Raw genomic sequence first — 14,538 nt, 5'->3', positions numbered from 1 at the left:
CTTTCGGTAAAGTAGAAATGTCAGTATTTTAAGGTACACACCTCTGGGATATCTACTGTTAGAGGCTGCTTTTTGGAACTGTTCAAATAAATATTTACTATTCTTCCCCTATCTACTGGCTTAATAGAGAGGTTAGGGCAAACACGGAAGCCACATGAGAAAATGGATCACTGAATGGATGCAAGGAGTAGAATCCTGCCTCTTCCCCTGCTGCCAACTGGACTTGAGAAATTAACTGCTATGACATTAAGTCATTCAGATTTGGGGGGTTCATTTTTCATGGCAATTTCTTAAATCAAATGAGAAGTTTGGGCTAGAAATACAAACAAGGGCATTACTGATAATAATAGCTCTTTAAAACAGAGAAGCATGTGGTTACTTGTCGTCTGAGAGATCGTTAATAAAGAATGGAAAAGTGTAGATTCTGAAGCTGCTGCAGAGAGAAAATACTGACTATAAAGCTACAAACACCTAATTATCAGCCCACGGGATACAAACTTTTCCAAAAGACTTATTCCATCTTTTGGTTGACTCTAAGAAGAGATACAAAAATGTTTATGAAGATGTTTTCCCCTGGTAAATTTTATCAGCAAGGGAGAGACTGGAGAGAAAGAAAGTCAATGATCAAAAAATTTTGAAGTGTAATTCACAGTAAATCCTACAGTAATTCAGAACTCCTAAAAATTCACAGTGTTTCAAAGTAAATTAAAAGAACTCTAAGTGTCCTGCTAAAAATTAGAATGAGAAGCAATTACAGTTGACCCTTAAGCAACCTGGGTTTGAAATGTGCAGGTCCACGTATGTGCAAATTGTCTTTCAGTAGTAAACACAGTGCTACACAATCTGCAGTTGGTTGAATCCAAGGATGCAGAGCAGCAGATCTGGAGGAACTGCAGAAAAGGAAGGCCAACTATAAGCTATACTTGAATTTTCAACTATGTGTAGAGTTGGTATCCCTAACCCGTGTGTTGTTCAAGGGTCAACTGTATAAATCAAAAGTTAAAGTTTAGAGATGGATGTACCAAATCATACCTAAGACATTGTAATATTAAATTTTCTAATTTACTAAAATATGTATCATCCTATAACTGTAATGTTCTTTAATGGCTACAGTTTAATTAATAAAAAGAGTAAGGGGTAAATCAACTATACTTCAATTAAAAAAAAGATTAAAGGGAAGCATTATTATAATCAGGAAGGCAATGTCCTATATAAAAAAGAGAAAAAAATAAGAATCTGCAAAATACATATTTTTAATGAAAATAAATGTTCCCTCTGATGGCAAAATTTCAGTTTCAAACAGCAACTTTAATACATCACTTCTATGGCTAGAGAAGGAAACTAAAGCCACTACATATAAATATATGCCATTATATATGTTAAAGTATATAAAAATTTTCCATACAGAAAACAAATACAAGGAAATTGCATATCAAATTCTAAATATATATGTAAAGTCCATGGAATGATGTTAGCAAATTATCAAACCAAAAAACATCTTTACTTTGTGTTTACCAAGGACCTTTGAAGAAAGCACTGCTTCAAATAATCACACGTAACTATGGGTATCAGGACAATTTAACCATTAGAGACTATTTCTCTCAGTTTTACAAACACTGAGATATTCATCATTGCAGTAAGAAAAATAAATGAAATCAGATGATACCCAATAAGGTGTCTGTTTTATGATTCTTTAGGTGGGTTATTTTCTAAGTTCCCTTTTCTTCCTGTTCCATAGCCATTATTGAATGGTTTGCCTCGTCTACTCTTATGGGTTCAATTACCAACTATATTTTGATGACTCATTTTTTCTTCAGACCAGATGATTCCTGTGAATTCCAGAACAGTGCGAGTCTACCAGATGTACATACCTGGAAGTGTTGTAAATATTTCGATCTCAGCATATGTAAAATTAGGTCACTATCTCTGCCTGAAATTTCTCAGAGAAATTAGATCATGTCACTGCCTTGATTAAAACCCTTTAGTGATGTCCCTTTTGTATAGATTCTAAACTCAACAGAGACATCAAGGCCATGTTGACTTGACCCAAACTTCTTTTCCAGATTCCCTTCTTGTTAGCACTTTACTTACAAATCCTAGTTATATTTATCTGTTATTATAAGTGTTCTAGTTGTACTTAGTCATAAATTCTGGTTATCATCAGCTTACTTCAGTTTCTGGAATGTGCCACTCATGCTTTCACCTGTAGGCCATTGCATATGTTGTTCTTGCCTCCTAAAAAGTCTGCACCACTCTACTTGGCTAATTCCTTTTCTTACTTAAAGGCATTTTTGTGTCTCAGCAGGCATCTTGAACACGTTCCTCTGCCCCAACTAGTTCCCTGTTCTTTCTTTATCATCCTCTATCACTGCACTTTCCTTATCATAGACCTCAACATACCTTGTTTTCACTGATTTATCTACTGATCTCTTCCACTAGATTATTAGTATTTTTAAAATAGTGGTGTGAAGGAAAAGCTGGGCTGGGCTAACAAGATAACTCATAAATCTAAGTGTAATAAGTGACAGTTTACTGATCTAAGTTCTGCTGGGCTAACTCATAAATCTGAAGTTTAGTGTCAGTTTACTGGGCTAACAAGCTAACTCGTAAATCCAAGCTCAACAAGTGTCAGTAACGTGATCTGTTCCTAACAGATAAGCTCCAGTGTACCGATTCCTTGGTTTTGCTGTTCGAGCCTTATTGGCTAATAGCCCCAAGCTTGTAATTAACCCTATAAAACCCCATGCACACATCTTGGAGGTGCTCAGAGCTTCGGAGCAAAAGCCCCTCTGAGCCCGCCGGCGTAATACATCTGAGTACTCCGACCCTCCAAGTGGTGCTTTTTCCTTGGCTGGCCTGTCATTTCTGTAACAGTGGATTGTTTATCATCTTAAACCATGAATCATCACTGTCTAGCACACCAGATGGCATATACTAGGTGTTCAGTAACTGTTGAATGAATTTTTATACAGGAAGTCGATTAAATAAAAATGTTATTGAACAAGATGATTTTATCCATAGTTTTTGAGGCAGAAAGGGTATTTCATTAGACAATGTTCAAAATATTTAGGAAGTTGTGGGAGCCCATGATTGGGTTAACAAATTGTAACAGATCCCAGCCGCTTATCTCCTTAAAGAAGATGTGCTTAGTAACTGCCTTGAGGTTTTAGCAATGACCCAGGCCCCCAGCTATAAACGCTGAGCGTGCCTGCTGTTAGTCTTCTATCCCCAAACAGCCTTCGGCTGGAATGGTAAATAATTTATAAAAAGCTGCAGACTCAGAGGTGAGAAGGCTGGTTAGCCAATGACAGGTAAGATCCCCGGAGGGGGGCAACCTAAGACAGGCACAGCCGCCTGAGTCCAAGTTGTCAAGCAGCTGATTCCCGTATGTTCTGCCCTGATAAGCTGAAAGGCTCAACACGAACATGATTCACCAAAAAGGGTCAGAACCAAACACCAACAATAAACAAAGCCTTTGTACTCATTGTGATCCCACCCTGTCCTTCCCTAAATTCCTGCATTCCTCCTTTGACTGTACTCAATAAATATGGGAGATTTGAGAGGCTTGTGGAGTTGGCTCCCGACTCCCTCTCGCTCTCTTGACTTTTCCTCAGAGTCTTGAGTAATTCATTCCATCTCGGTGGGACTTCTGCTGGCCAGAACCCACAACTGGTGACGAACCCACAGGAAGTTTTAGAGCTAACATTCAAACTGGCTGAGGCTGAATGGGCATCTGCAATGGCATGTCCCTCCACCAGGGTGACACTGAAAGTCAGGATAATCAGCCTTTATAAAAAATATCGTCTGCACTCCCTGAACACGTGGGTTCTTTAGCATATGGATGGCCTTTCAACAAACAGCATGGAAAACCTCCACTTCGAGTAGTCTGTGAGAATAGTAATTCTGAATATTTGTCATACAGTGGCTACCAAAAAAGCATGGCTAATAAGATGGACATTTCCAAACTGCCATTGTTTCACATGGAGCCTCTAAACTTCACTCCTGTGCTACGTTAAGGCTTCAGAAAGCTATCTGGACATACTACATTATTCTAAATTCCCATAAACATTCCTTTCATGGTTATAAACCTAACCTTTTTTCATTCATTTTAATAAAAGGATCATTCATATAAGGTATAATCAGCTGAAGAATATTACTTCTTATAACTCCATTATGAATGTACAAATTGTTCAGTAATGAATATGTGGCAAGTTTTTCAAATATTAAAAGGTAAGAAAAGTTGGTCCTTCACATTCACCTACATCCTTTGTATCCCCAAATAAAATCACATTTTACATCCTTTTTTAACAATTCTATTTTGCTTGCCACACAACTCAGTGTTAATTTTCTATGTTTAACTGATTCCCAAGAATTAAAAGTTCAATGAGAAAAATAAATGTTATTTATTGAGAATCTGATATATGGCCCAAAATTTCATTCATTTACTTAACACGTATTATATGCCTGTCTTATTTAAGATTCAAACCACTGTTTAAAATGCATATGACATATTGTTTACAGATGAAGAATCTGAATTAGGTGCAGAGCAATTAGAAAAGTTGTTCAAGCTTCAGGGCCAAGGAAAGGAGTAGAGCCGTTAACAGAATTCCAGCTTCACATCATTCCATCCTGGGATACCGGGGAAACAATGCGTAAACTGAAAGCATGGAAGCATCACTCCTCCAACAACACTGCCCTTGACCATCAGTCTTTGCTTTTGAGGCTTTTGTTCTGTGTGTCTTTTTGAAATACAACTCATTTCAAAACCTTTTGTAATTAAGGTTTACAATAAATCAGATGTGCACTTGAAGCCTAAGATGAGGTAATCTAAAAATGTTTAGACATTGTTATTTAACTGCTATAAGAGTTGCCTCTTGTTTGTTATTGAGAGGAATAAAGTTGAAAATATACTGTACAATTTACCCATGGAATTTATTTGTAAAATCTAAAGCAGTTATCTGAAAATAAAGTAAGAGGAAATAAAGTATTATGTCTCATTAACTTATTATGATAGAAAAAGTTTTAGTCAGTAACGGATAAGCAGTGAAAAATGTCAAGTTCAGGAAAATTCTCTCAAAATTTAAAAAAAAACTATTAAACATAATCATGATACATTTTCTGCATATATTCAAAAATAGAAATTATCTGCTTTTTCTCCTTTATGTTGTAGAAGTTTCATCACTGAGAAGCACAAAACAAAATCATCCAAGACGGAAAGTAGTTTAAAAGATTCAATTATTTTGTACCTCTCTGCAATGCAGGTGCAATGAAAAATATTCTAAACTGAAAATGCTCCCAATTCACAATGCTAAAGGAGCATAATGTAAGCAAATTATGCATTCTATTTCAGATGTGATACTATTCTGGAATTTCAGCTCAGTCTAAATCAAAATCATAAAGACAACTGGAATGAATGTACTTTTTTGTCTATTATCCACATGCATCTCACCATAATATTTAGAACATGTAGTTGTCTCTGAAATAGCAGTGCCAGAGTAAAACGCAGGATTTGCATAGATATTATTTTAAGTTTACATCTAGTCAGCCTGTGGGATCATGTTTTAATTATAATATGCAGAAGTTCAATGTATCAGGATTCATTTCTTATTTATTTAGCATCCTTGTCCTGTTTGTATATAATTTTTTCTCGACTAGAGGATGGGTCAGCAAACTCTGTAAATCTTCAGACAATAACTGTGTAGGCTTCACAGGCCAAACCATCTGTGTCACAGCTGCTCAATTTTGATCCCAAACCAGCTGCAGACAGTATGTAACTATTGTGTTTGGCTGTATTCTCAGAGCACCTTACACAAACAGCAGAAGGGCTGGATTTAGCCTGAAGTCCATAGTGTGTCAACGCCCAGTTCAGAGCTTTGAGGTTCTCAAAACAGTTGACGCTTAGGGTCAAAAAATCCAATTGCTATATCTGTTCAGGTAGATTCAGTCTTTTTTAAAAAGTGCAATATTGTTAGAACATATAACGTAGGGAGTTACCAAAATACTAACTGTCGGAAATAGCGGTGACTTCCTCATTATGATATAACCAGCTGACAACAGGTGCAGGTGAACTGCTAACTCGGCAAACCACTTCTGCATTCTCTCCTTGTTTGAACTCTTGAGGAGATACCACTTCTCTGAAAGTGAGTTTTTCTGCATCAAGAAAGTAAAACAAACCATAAAAGTGTTATTGCTTATTTTTCCCAATAACATATTTCAGAATCTGTGTTTATTGATGCTGTAATAAAATGAGGTAAATTTAGATCCTTTAAAACCTTAAACCAGTTCATCTAATTCTCCTACCTGATAAATTCCCATCTCACTGAGAATAAAATTCAAAGCTCTTACAATGCCACACTAGGTTCTATAGGAACTGGCGTCTGCCCCACAACTCTGATCCCAATTTTTCCTCTCTCCTCCTAGTTTCTACTCCAGGCAGTTCCTTGAGCACTCCAGATTTGCTGTCATTCTAGGGCATTTGCACTTTCTTAAATCCCCTCAAATTTCTGCCCAACGTCCACATGCAAAATAGCCATCTCCCCGTATCTCTAAAGCACTTAATTTCTTTTCTGTTGAATTCTATATAATATATCTCTAGCACTTATGCATTTGTTTCAGCTTACCTTTTGTTTGCCTGTCTCTACCCATTGAAATTATTAGCATCAAGTGGCCAGTGATTTCTGTTTTAGTCACTACTGAGTCTCTGGAAATTAGAACATTGTCTGCTAGGTAGTAGAAATGCAATAAGTGTATTGAAAGAATGCATGAATGTGGATATTTATGCGTGATGAGAAATTTTTACTCATTGTCCTTGCTAAGAAAATACAAAATTCTTTTGCTTCACAAAACACCAGGAATCTTCCTTGGTATCATTTCAAATGAAACATCTTTCCAGATACTATGTCTATGAAATGACCATTTCAATTTAATATTTTGCTATTTATGAAATTGGTACAGTAGATGGTCAAATATCTTTCCTTGAGGAACTTGGAAACTAACAGGGAGAAAAAAGAAGGTCAAATCAGGAAAAATGAGGGTAACAATACACTAACAAATTGCTCTGGTCACCCAAGAGGAAGTCATGCTGTGGGACTGATTTAGCCTTTTTTTTTTTTTTTCCATCTCCTGTTTCTAGAATAACAAAAATAAAGCTGTAAGGAAGAGATGCCTTATGAGCTGGTGTTTTAAAACTGTTTATAATTTTTCACTGGTAGAAATACTGACTACCACAAATTAATTGTTAGGCACTGTTCTAAGCACTTTATGCATGAATTAATGTAGTTCTCAAAGTAACTCTATGTATAATGTAGGTATTACTATTATACCCATTTTATTGATGAAAGCGACAAGACAGAGAGATTATGAGATTGCTCAAGGCCACAGGGTAAGTGATAGAGCCTGGTTTCAAACCCAGGGAGTCAATGAGTTTCCTAAACAGGTTAACAATTCCTAGAGAGAAGGAAAAAGGAATGTAGGAAGCAATCAATCTCAAATCATAAAATAAAGTGTAAATGTAGAAAACCTTGTTACTGAAAATGCCTAGTGGTAAAGAATCTGGTTAGATGTTATTCTTCTGGTTAGATGTTTTCAGATTGTTCTCTGTCTAAATCCTGTTCACTGACCCTTCCCCAATTCTCATTCTAGACTGGTCGCTGCTATCACATATGTAATTTTATTTACAACAAATAACAAATAACCTTTTCTAACCTTTTCTTTCAGAGCGAAAAAAGTACTCCCAATAAATTTTATATCACTACTTAAACTACTGTTTTCTATTTATTCAAAAATTCTTAATGACCTCAGAAAATTAAAACATTTTCATCTATATTATTTGACCAACAGAACTGGAGCCATCTATATATTTATAATCCACTATGATCTATTATCTATTTTATTTTAGAGGTGCACTACAGTAAAATATAAATAAGCTGATATCTGTAAAGGTCTCAGCACATTGCCTAACACAGTTAGTTCTTAATGAGTATTAGTTTTTATTGTTCAATACATTTTAACATGTTCAAATTTTTTTATAAGAAAGTACAATTTCAACCAAGTAAAATTTATAAATCCGTGACTTACGGTAAATTTCCAAAACAACTGTAGCTTCTTGTGTCTGTCCTTTGGCATCTGTTGCTTGACAACGATATATCCCTGCATCTTCTATATTTGCGTTGTAGATGGTTAATCGTGACCTAATACCTTCCTTTTGCACCGATACTCTCTGTGTTGAAATTATCTTCTCTCCTTGAGGATTATACCAATCTATACTCTCAGGTTCACCAATTGCTGCAAAGAGCCACGGAAAAGAAATGTTTGAAAATATGTTTCAAATGTTTGTTTTGACATTGGCATTTACTATTGTGTAACAAATTTGACAATTTAGGAAAAAAATGTAAACAGAAGACTGGAAATCTGAAAATCTTACAAAATTGAAAGTAAACACAAATGCTAGCACACATGTTCATCCTTATTTATCCAACATTGAGCATGCAATCTCATTTGAGTAAGCAAAACCCAAAAGTTCCTTAGGGAACTTGAAATAAGGTATTTAAGCTATGATAGCTTGAACTTTACCATGTTAATCTACGGATTATGACTACACTTAAGTACTGAAAGCACCTTGGCTACCAAGTCCAACATAAACCCCCTTCATAGACATACTTAAACAGAAACATGCTAACACAATTGTTAACACGATTTCACTTGCGCAAGTCTTTTTGCTAGGGTCAGGAGATAGCACTTTTTCCTGTCATACAGTAGAGCTCATAAAAATGTAAATCTTATACGAAGTAAACTTTGGCTTTTGTTAATACAGAAATTTGAGTGAATTTCCCACGTTGTTAAACTTGTATAGATAAGACCAATGACTATTTTTAAAATAGAGCCCTAATCTCTTTTCCCAACTGAAATCAGTAGTTTCATCATTTCAATCTAAAACTGTTAACTATTTAATCATATGATAATTAGAATGCATTGAAATGATACTTATAGTGCTAGGCAATCACAACCAAATCATTACAGGGTAAACATTTATTTACGTTTTCCAATTCAGAATCTAGGTTATTATCCTCTTCGTGAAAGCTGAAGCTTCCCGTGTTTACTTTTAGTCACCAAAAGGATGCATTTCACCTAATTACTTGAGCGATAACTTGTGGAAGCAGTATACACTATTAACTCAAAAGTATCGGGGGAAAATGCATACAGTTAACTAACATCTGTAGGACCTTTTTGAAGAAAATTGTTCCATCTTAGTTTTTCCCCAAGAAATGGCTCTGGAAACAAACTGCCTTCCTTCCTATATAAAATTAGACATGCTTGAGAAAAAAATATGTAAGTTTAGTTAAATATTAAATAGATCTTAGTTATATTATCTTCAGGTTTTTCTGAACATAAAACTATAGTCATTACAGGGTGACTCATTCGGGGGAAGTATTAGCTTTAATTCCCTCCTCCACTGAGAACTTACAAAAGAATAATTTAAATATGCATCACTTTAAATTTGAGCAATAGAAAACTCCACTTTACACAGTAAATTATAAAGGATATTCTGTGAAGTATTTTGGATACTTTCATTCTTAAGGCTATGGAATAAAATTTCACTATCATGGACAGTTTATTCTGGATTTTCATAAAGCAGTCATAATTCTCTTTTTTCTGACAATTCTAATACTTAATAATTCCCCATAAAGCCTTCCATGTTATTTTACTGATAGGACTGAACTATTGGATAAATTAATAAATAGCATTAAACTTCTTTTCTTGAAAACATAGATTTTAAATGCAGTATAAAAATTCGTTTGCTATACATGACACATTCGTATTTAGTTCTGTGAAGGTATGACTGAGATAGGCCGGGACCTGGGACCTGGGACCGTTTACTGCAGTGCTTGCACCTGAACAAACTCTAAAAGACTAAAAACAACTGCATGCATATGCAGCTGGGGCAAATTATGAACAAAGATACAAAAAGGCCAAACCCCAACTGCCACGTCTGAGCAAAAGCAGGGTACTATGCATGATCCCTGAACCCAGCACCACCAAGGGGGTGGCAGACAACCTATGCTACCCTCACCCCATGTAAGGGATCAGCTCGCCCCGCCCCCCAACCCAGTGAGCAAGCAATGGAATCAGTTTCTTGTTTTCACTCCCTCCTGCTGCAGCATGAGTCCCAGTAAAGCCTTGCCTGAATTCCTTATCTGGTCTCTTGTCAATTTCTATCCATTAAAGAGTCCAAGAACCCAGGTTGGTAACATGGTTACCCTCTAGTTTAATTTTAAGACATACTTATTTGATTGAGTTTCAGATGTCTATGTTCAGGAAACTTTAGAATCAACAGAGGCACCACTGTAACAGAAAAATACAAGCAAGCGTTCTGATTTGCATAGGTTTCCCACATTTTCATTTTTAGATTCTTGTTTTACTACTCTATTTAACATAGGTAAGGCCACTTCCACAACTGTATAGCTCTTGGTTATATGTCTTTAAATAAAAGGAAAACAATGTTTAATTATTTTTGCCCTATTATTAAGAACAAAACTCAGTACCACTGAGTGATGTTAATTCATACTTTTAAATTATGTCACTTTGATCTTATGAATTATATAGAGGCAATTAACATCATATAATTTATATCATTAAAATATGCAAAGCCAAGAAAATAATACAATTTAATTTTTAATTCATTTTAAACTATTTCATTATTCTGTGATTATGCGATACAATTGAGCTGGTTAATAATAATTTACTTTAAAAATAATCACTTTTCATAAGGATGGATTTGACTTGCTTTGTCCTAAAATTTTCATTCAAATGTAACTATAATGCAATGTGCTACATCTAATTTATTCATTTCCTATTAACAAAAATGGTTCAGTTACAACATTTATATTCATCCTAATATTACTATTTAGATAAATATTTAATTGACTAAAAGTTATTGTGTATACATTATATCTGATAAATTATTTTCAAAATAAATGACCTAGTTTGGCACACAAAGTTAGTAACTTGAAAGTAACAGAAATAAAGTTCATAGTGTTTAATATGTAAAATATACTTATTAAAACTTTTCTAATCATTATAAGCCCAATGATAACATACAATTTTATTTCTAAAGAGTTGATTTTTTTAAGTACTTAAATTTAGCCAGTATATTATTTGAATATTTAAAGCATGAAACAAGTTATCTGAAAATATTTGTAGAAACACGTACCTGTACATGTGAAGAATTTAGATTCGCCCACGCTAAGCTCTACTTTGCTAAGTGAAATTGTCACTTGAAGAAGAGCTGAAAAAAAGATTGGAGTAAAATTAATTATGGTTTTAAAATGAATGCTAAGATTTTAATACATGATGTCTATACCACATGACCTAAATAGCAATTATTTACCCCCAGTGCTTTTATTACCTGTAAAGAGAAATTAAAATTTTGTAAAACACAATGTAACAACATTGTATCTGTTATATTCTTATGCAGCTTACAACCAGACCAAATACAGAACTTATTTAAGCTATGCTGAAATTTTTAGTTAAGAAAATGAGGAAATTCATACTCAGACAGCTGTTCCATATTCCCAGGCTAGGCCTTACGTGTGCTACCAGACTGGGCAATAGCTAAAGGAAATTTTTGCTCAAAATTTGGAAACTTGCTTAAAAAGAGTAAATCTTATATTGTTACTACAATAATTAAAATATGAGTTAAACATTCTGACTACCTACTAAAATATTTCCATGGTAGGAGGCATACACAGAGGGAAGAGAGAGAGAACTACATAAGGAACGATGATTAAACATTCATTTTCACAAGATTAATAAGTAAAGGAACCAGGGCAACAGCGGTAAAATAGGCAAGATGTTCAAAAAGTCTGTTGTCAAATTTGAAATAAAACATCTGAATATTCTAAAACTTCAGAAAATAATTACAATTATCTTTTAACATTAATTGAAAGATTTATGGTATGGTGGACATTGTGGTGTGTGACCACTCCCCAAAACCTTGTCCCACCACCCTTTGCTCCCAGAAATGCAGAGATAACCTTTCAGGAAAGTAACAGTGTCTTGAGGGAAAATAGTGGAGACAAACTTAAAAACTAGAGTGCAAGCCTACACTGGGAATTTGTGGATGATGGTAAGTGAGAGGCTCACAGATTGCAGAGAATGGATCAAGACTGGCATGAAGAGGGGATGTTACAGAAAACCACATACCACTGGACCAGAATTAGACTCACCCTTAGCATAAGAATAAATCAGCCCACTGGCAAAAGGTGATGTCAAGGACAGTTGTCCCTCCTGGCCTGTATAGGGGGAAAATGTTTCTCCTTAAACAGATTAACCACTGTTCTGCCATATCCCAGGTTTGAGATTTTAATTGTAAATACATGTTCTTTGGGAAACCCCAAGATGCAAATTAAATTAAAAAGCCATCTCACATGTAGGGTTCACAGCTATGTGGCAGAAGCAAACATAAATCCCCTTCAGAAGAGCTATATAATCAGCCCAGACTCCCCACGATTTTCATAAATGAAGTTCTCTTTAAGCTAAACTCACATTCTGACATTATAAAAACATGGTGAAATAAGGCACTGTGAGCAAGAATCAGCTGAAATAACCTAGAGGAAAAAGAGACCCATGAAATGCCAAAAAAAAAAAAAAAAAAAAAAAGAAAGAAAGAAAGAAAAAGAAAAAGAAAAGGAAAAAAATGGAATTAGACCAAGACTTTAACATAGCTATGCTGATAATGTTTAAAGAAAGAAATATGAGAAAGGAAGAAAATATTTATCAAGGAAGTCTTGTCAAACATGTTATTTAAGCTCTTTAAAATATTTCCTTGTACTTCCTATACTTGATTGATGAATTCCTTCTTTTTCTGGAAACCTCCATGAGAAACTCAGGTTGAGCTACATGGCTATCTTTTTTTTTCCTGTCAGTCTTGGGCCTGTCTTTATTCATAATTTCATCAATGCTCAGAGAATACTTGGCACATTATAGGGGCTCAAAAAGTGTTCTAGTAAGCCTAATATTTCAGAGAGAAACCAGTTAAGAAGAACAATGAATTTAGAAAGAATAGGGAGAAAACTTAGCAGAACCAAGGAACAAGTGACTATCTACTGTAAACAATGTCAATATTAGTGAGAATTCACAGAAAATAACTTTTTCTTTTGAGAAGCAACTAATCCCCATGATAAACTTAGTTTAATGTAATGGGGACAATAGATGAAAGCTGCAGAAAAAGTCAAGGAAGTTGAGATTGCTCTCGTAAGAAACCTGAATCTGAAGAGATGTTTAGAGTTTTGGGGATTCACAATTCCAGGTATGTAGTCAGGAATTTTATAAATTGAAGAAGGTTTACTCATACTTATGGAAAGAAGGGAAAGAGGCAGAAAAGAGGTTGTATGTTTGAAAGAAAAAAGAGAATTGGGGTTCTGCTCCTTTTATTTCTCCTTTAAAACCTCATCTTATTTCATGCCCTCAATTTCCTTTTCTCTTTGGCTCTTCAGCCTGTGCTTTCCCAAAATTTAATCCTGCAATCTCCAATCCTTAGATAGGATTCAGTTGAATAGCATATTTTAATTTCATACTCTTCAAGTGCAAACTGAACCCTTCCCCTTCTACCAAAAATTGCTCACTGTTCACCATTTTTGGTCACCACCAATCAATCGAAAAGTCTTGGACATATAACCTCTGAAACATAATTTGTACGCATTCTCATGTATTTCCAACAATGTTTCCCTGATACATGCACTCATTAATTTTAATCTGAGATATTTATTTTAATCTGAGATAATGATGTATCAAGTTCTACATTTCTTTTTCTGACTTTTATCTCTTCAGTGTTCCTTCCCACGAGAGTATTTCTCAGGCTGCTGCAAGCGTACGTTTCTAAAACTGTTTAGTTTCACCTGCCGACTCAAAAATCTTCTAAGTGCATTTGTTTTGTCCAATTAACTATTATATACATTTTAATTGAAAGAAAATTAGGTCTTCTAGGTTTCTTTCCAAGTACTCCGAATGCTTCTGTAGCTGTAGACAACCACAATTAATTGTCCCTTCTTCCGCACTGACTCACACTTCCTCATCAATGTGCATTTGCTCAAACTGTTTCCTTTGCCTTCATCTCCCTTACTCACATCTCTGCATGGCTGGCTATATTCTATCTCCAAAATGAAACTAAAATATCAATAGCTTTGCAAAATATTCTCTGATAGCCCCATCTATAATATCAACAAGTAGAAATCTTTGATCCAGAGACAAGTTCACTAAACAAGTGAAACTCACCATTGTGGATGATACTCACTTCTCTACCATATATAAATGTAAATTTCTACAGGTGAAAGTTCATCACCTTCATTTCTATTTCTCCTAAACTGATAACATACAAGTGCATAGCAGAATAATGAACATTTACCAAGAGCTTACTGTACACTAGGTACATACTATTGATGGTATTGAGAACATATAGTTTTGTAATTGACTTAAACTGAATTTAAGGATATCAGAGATTTTGAGAAATGTCTGCCAATTATTACTTTGACCTTTGGAGTT

General features: G+C 34.8%; 1 protein-coding gene across 2 annotated transcripts in view; it reads right to left on the bottom strand.

Annotated features, from left to right (window-relative positions):
• NCAM2 (neural cell adhesion molecule 2) overlaps positions 1-14,538 on the bottom strand; it is a 430,164-nt gene that overhangs the window by 174,921 nt on the left and 240,705 nt on the right. For both annotated transcript variants that reach the window (XM_010977397.3, XM_031458159.2), the window contains exons 2-4: positions 11,210-11,284; positions 8,077-8,283; positions 6,007-6,150 (exon numbers count right to left, since the gene is read on the bottom strand). In XM_010977397.3, coding sequence (XP_010975699.1) covers positions 6,007-6,150; positions 8,077-8,283; positions 11,210-11,284 — 426 coding nt within the window. The remainder of the gene's footprint in view (positions 1-6,006; positions 6,151-8,076; positions 8,284-11,209; positions 11,285-14,538) is intronic.

This window comes from Camelus dromedarius, chromosome 2, assembly GCF_036321535.1.
Source record: "Camelus dromedarius isolate mCamDro1 chromosome 2, mCamDro1.pat, whole genome shotgun sequence".
Taxonomy (NCBI): domain Eukaryota; kingdom Metazoa; phylum Chordata; class Mammalia; order Artiodactyla; family Camelidae; genus Camelus; species Camelus dromedarius.
The sequence above is the reverse complement of the archived record's forward strand: the minus strand, read 5'-3'. Positions and strand labels throughout refer to the sequence as shown.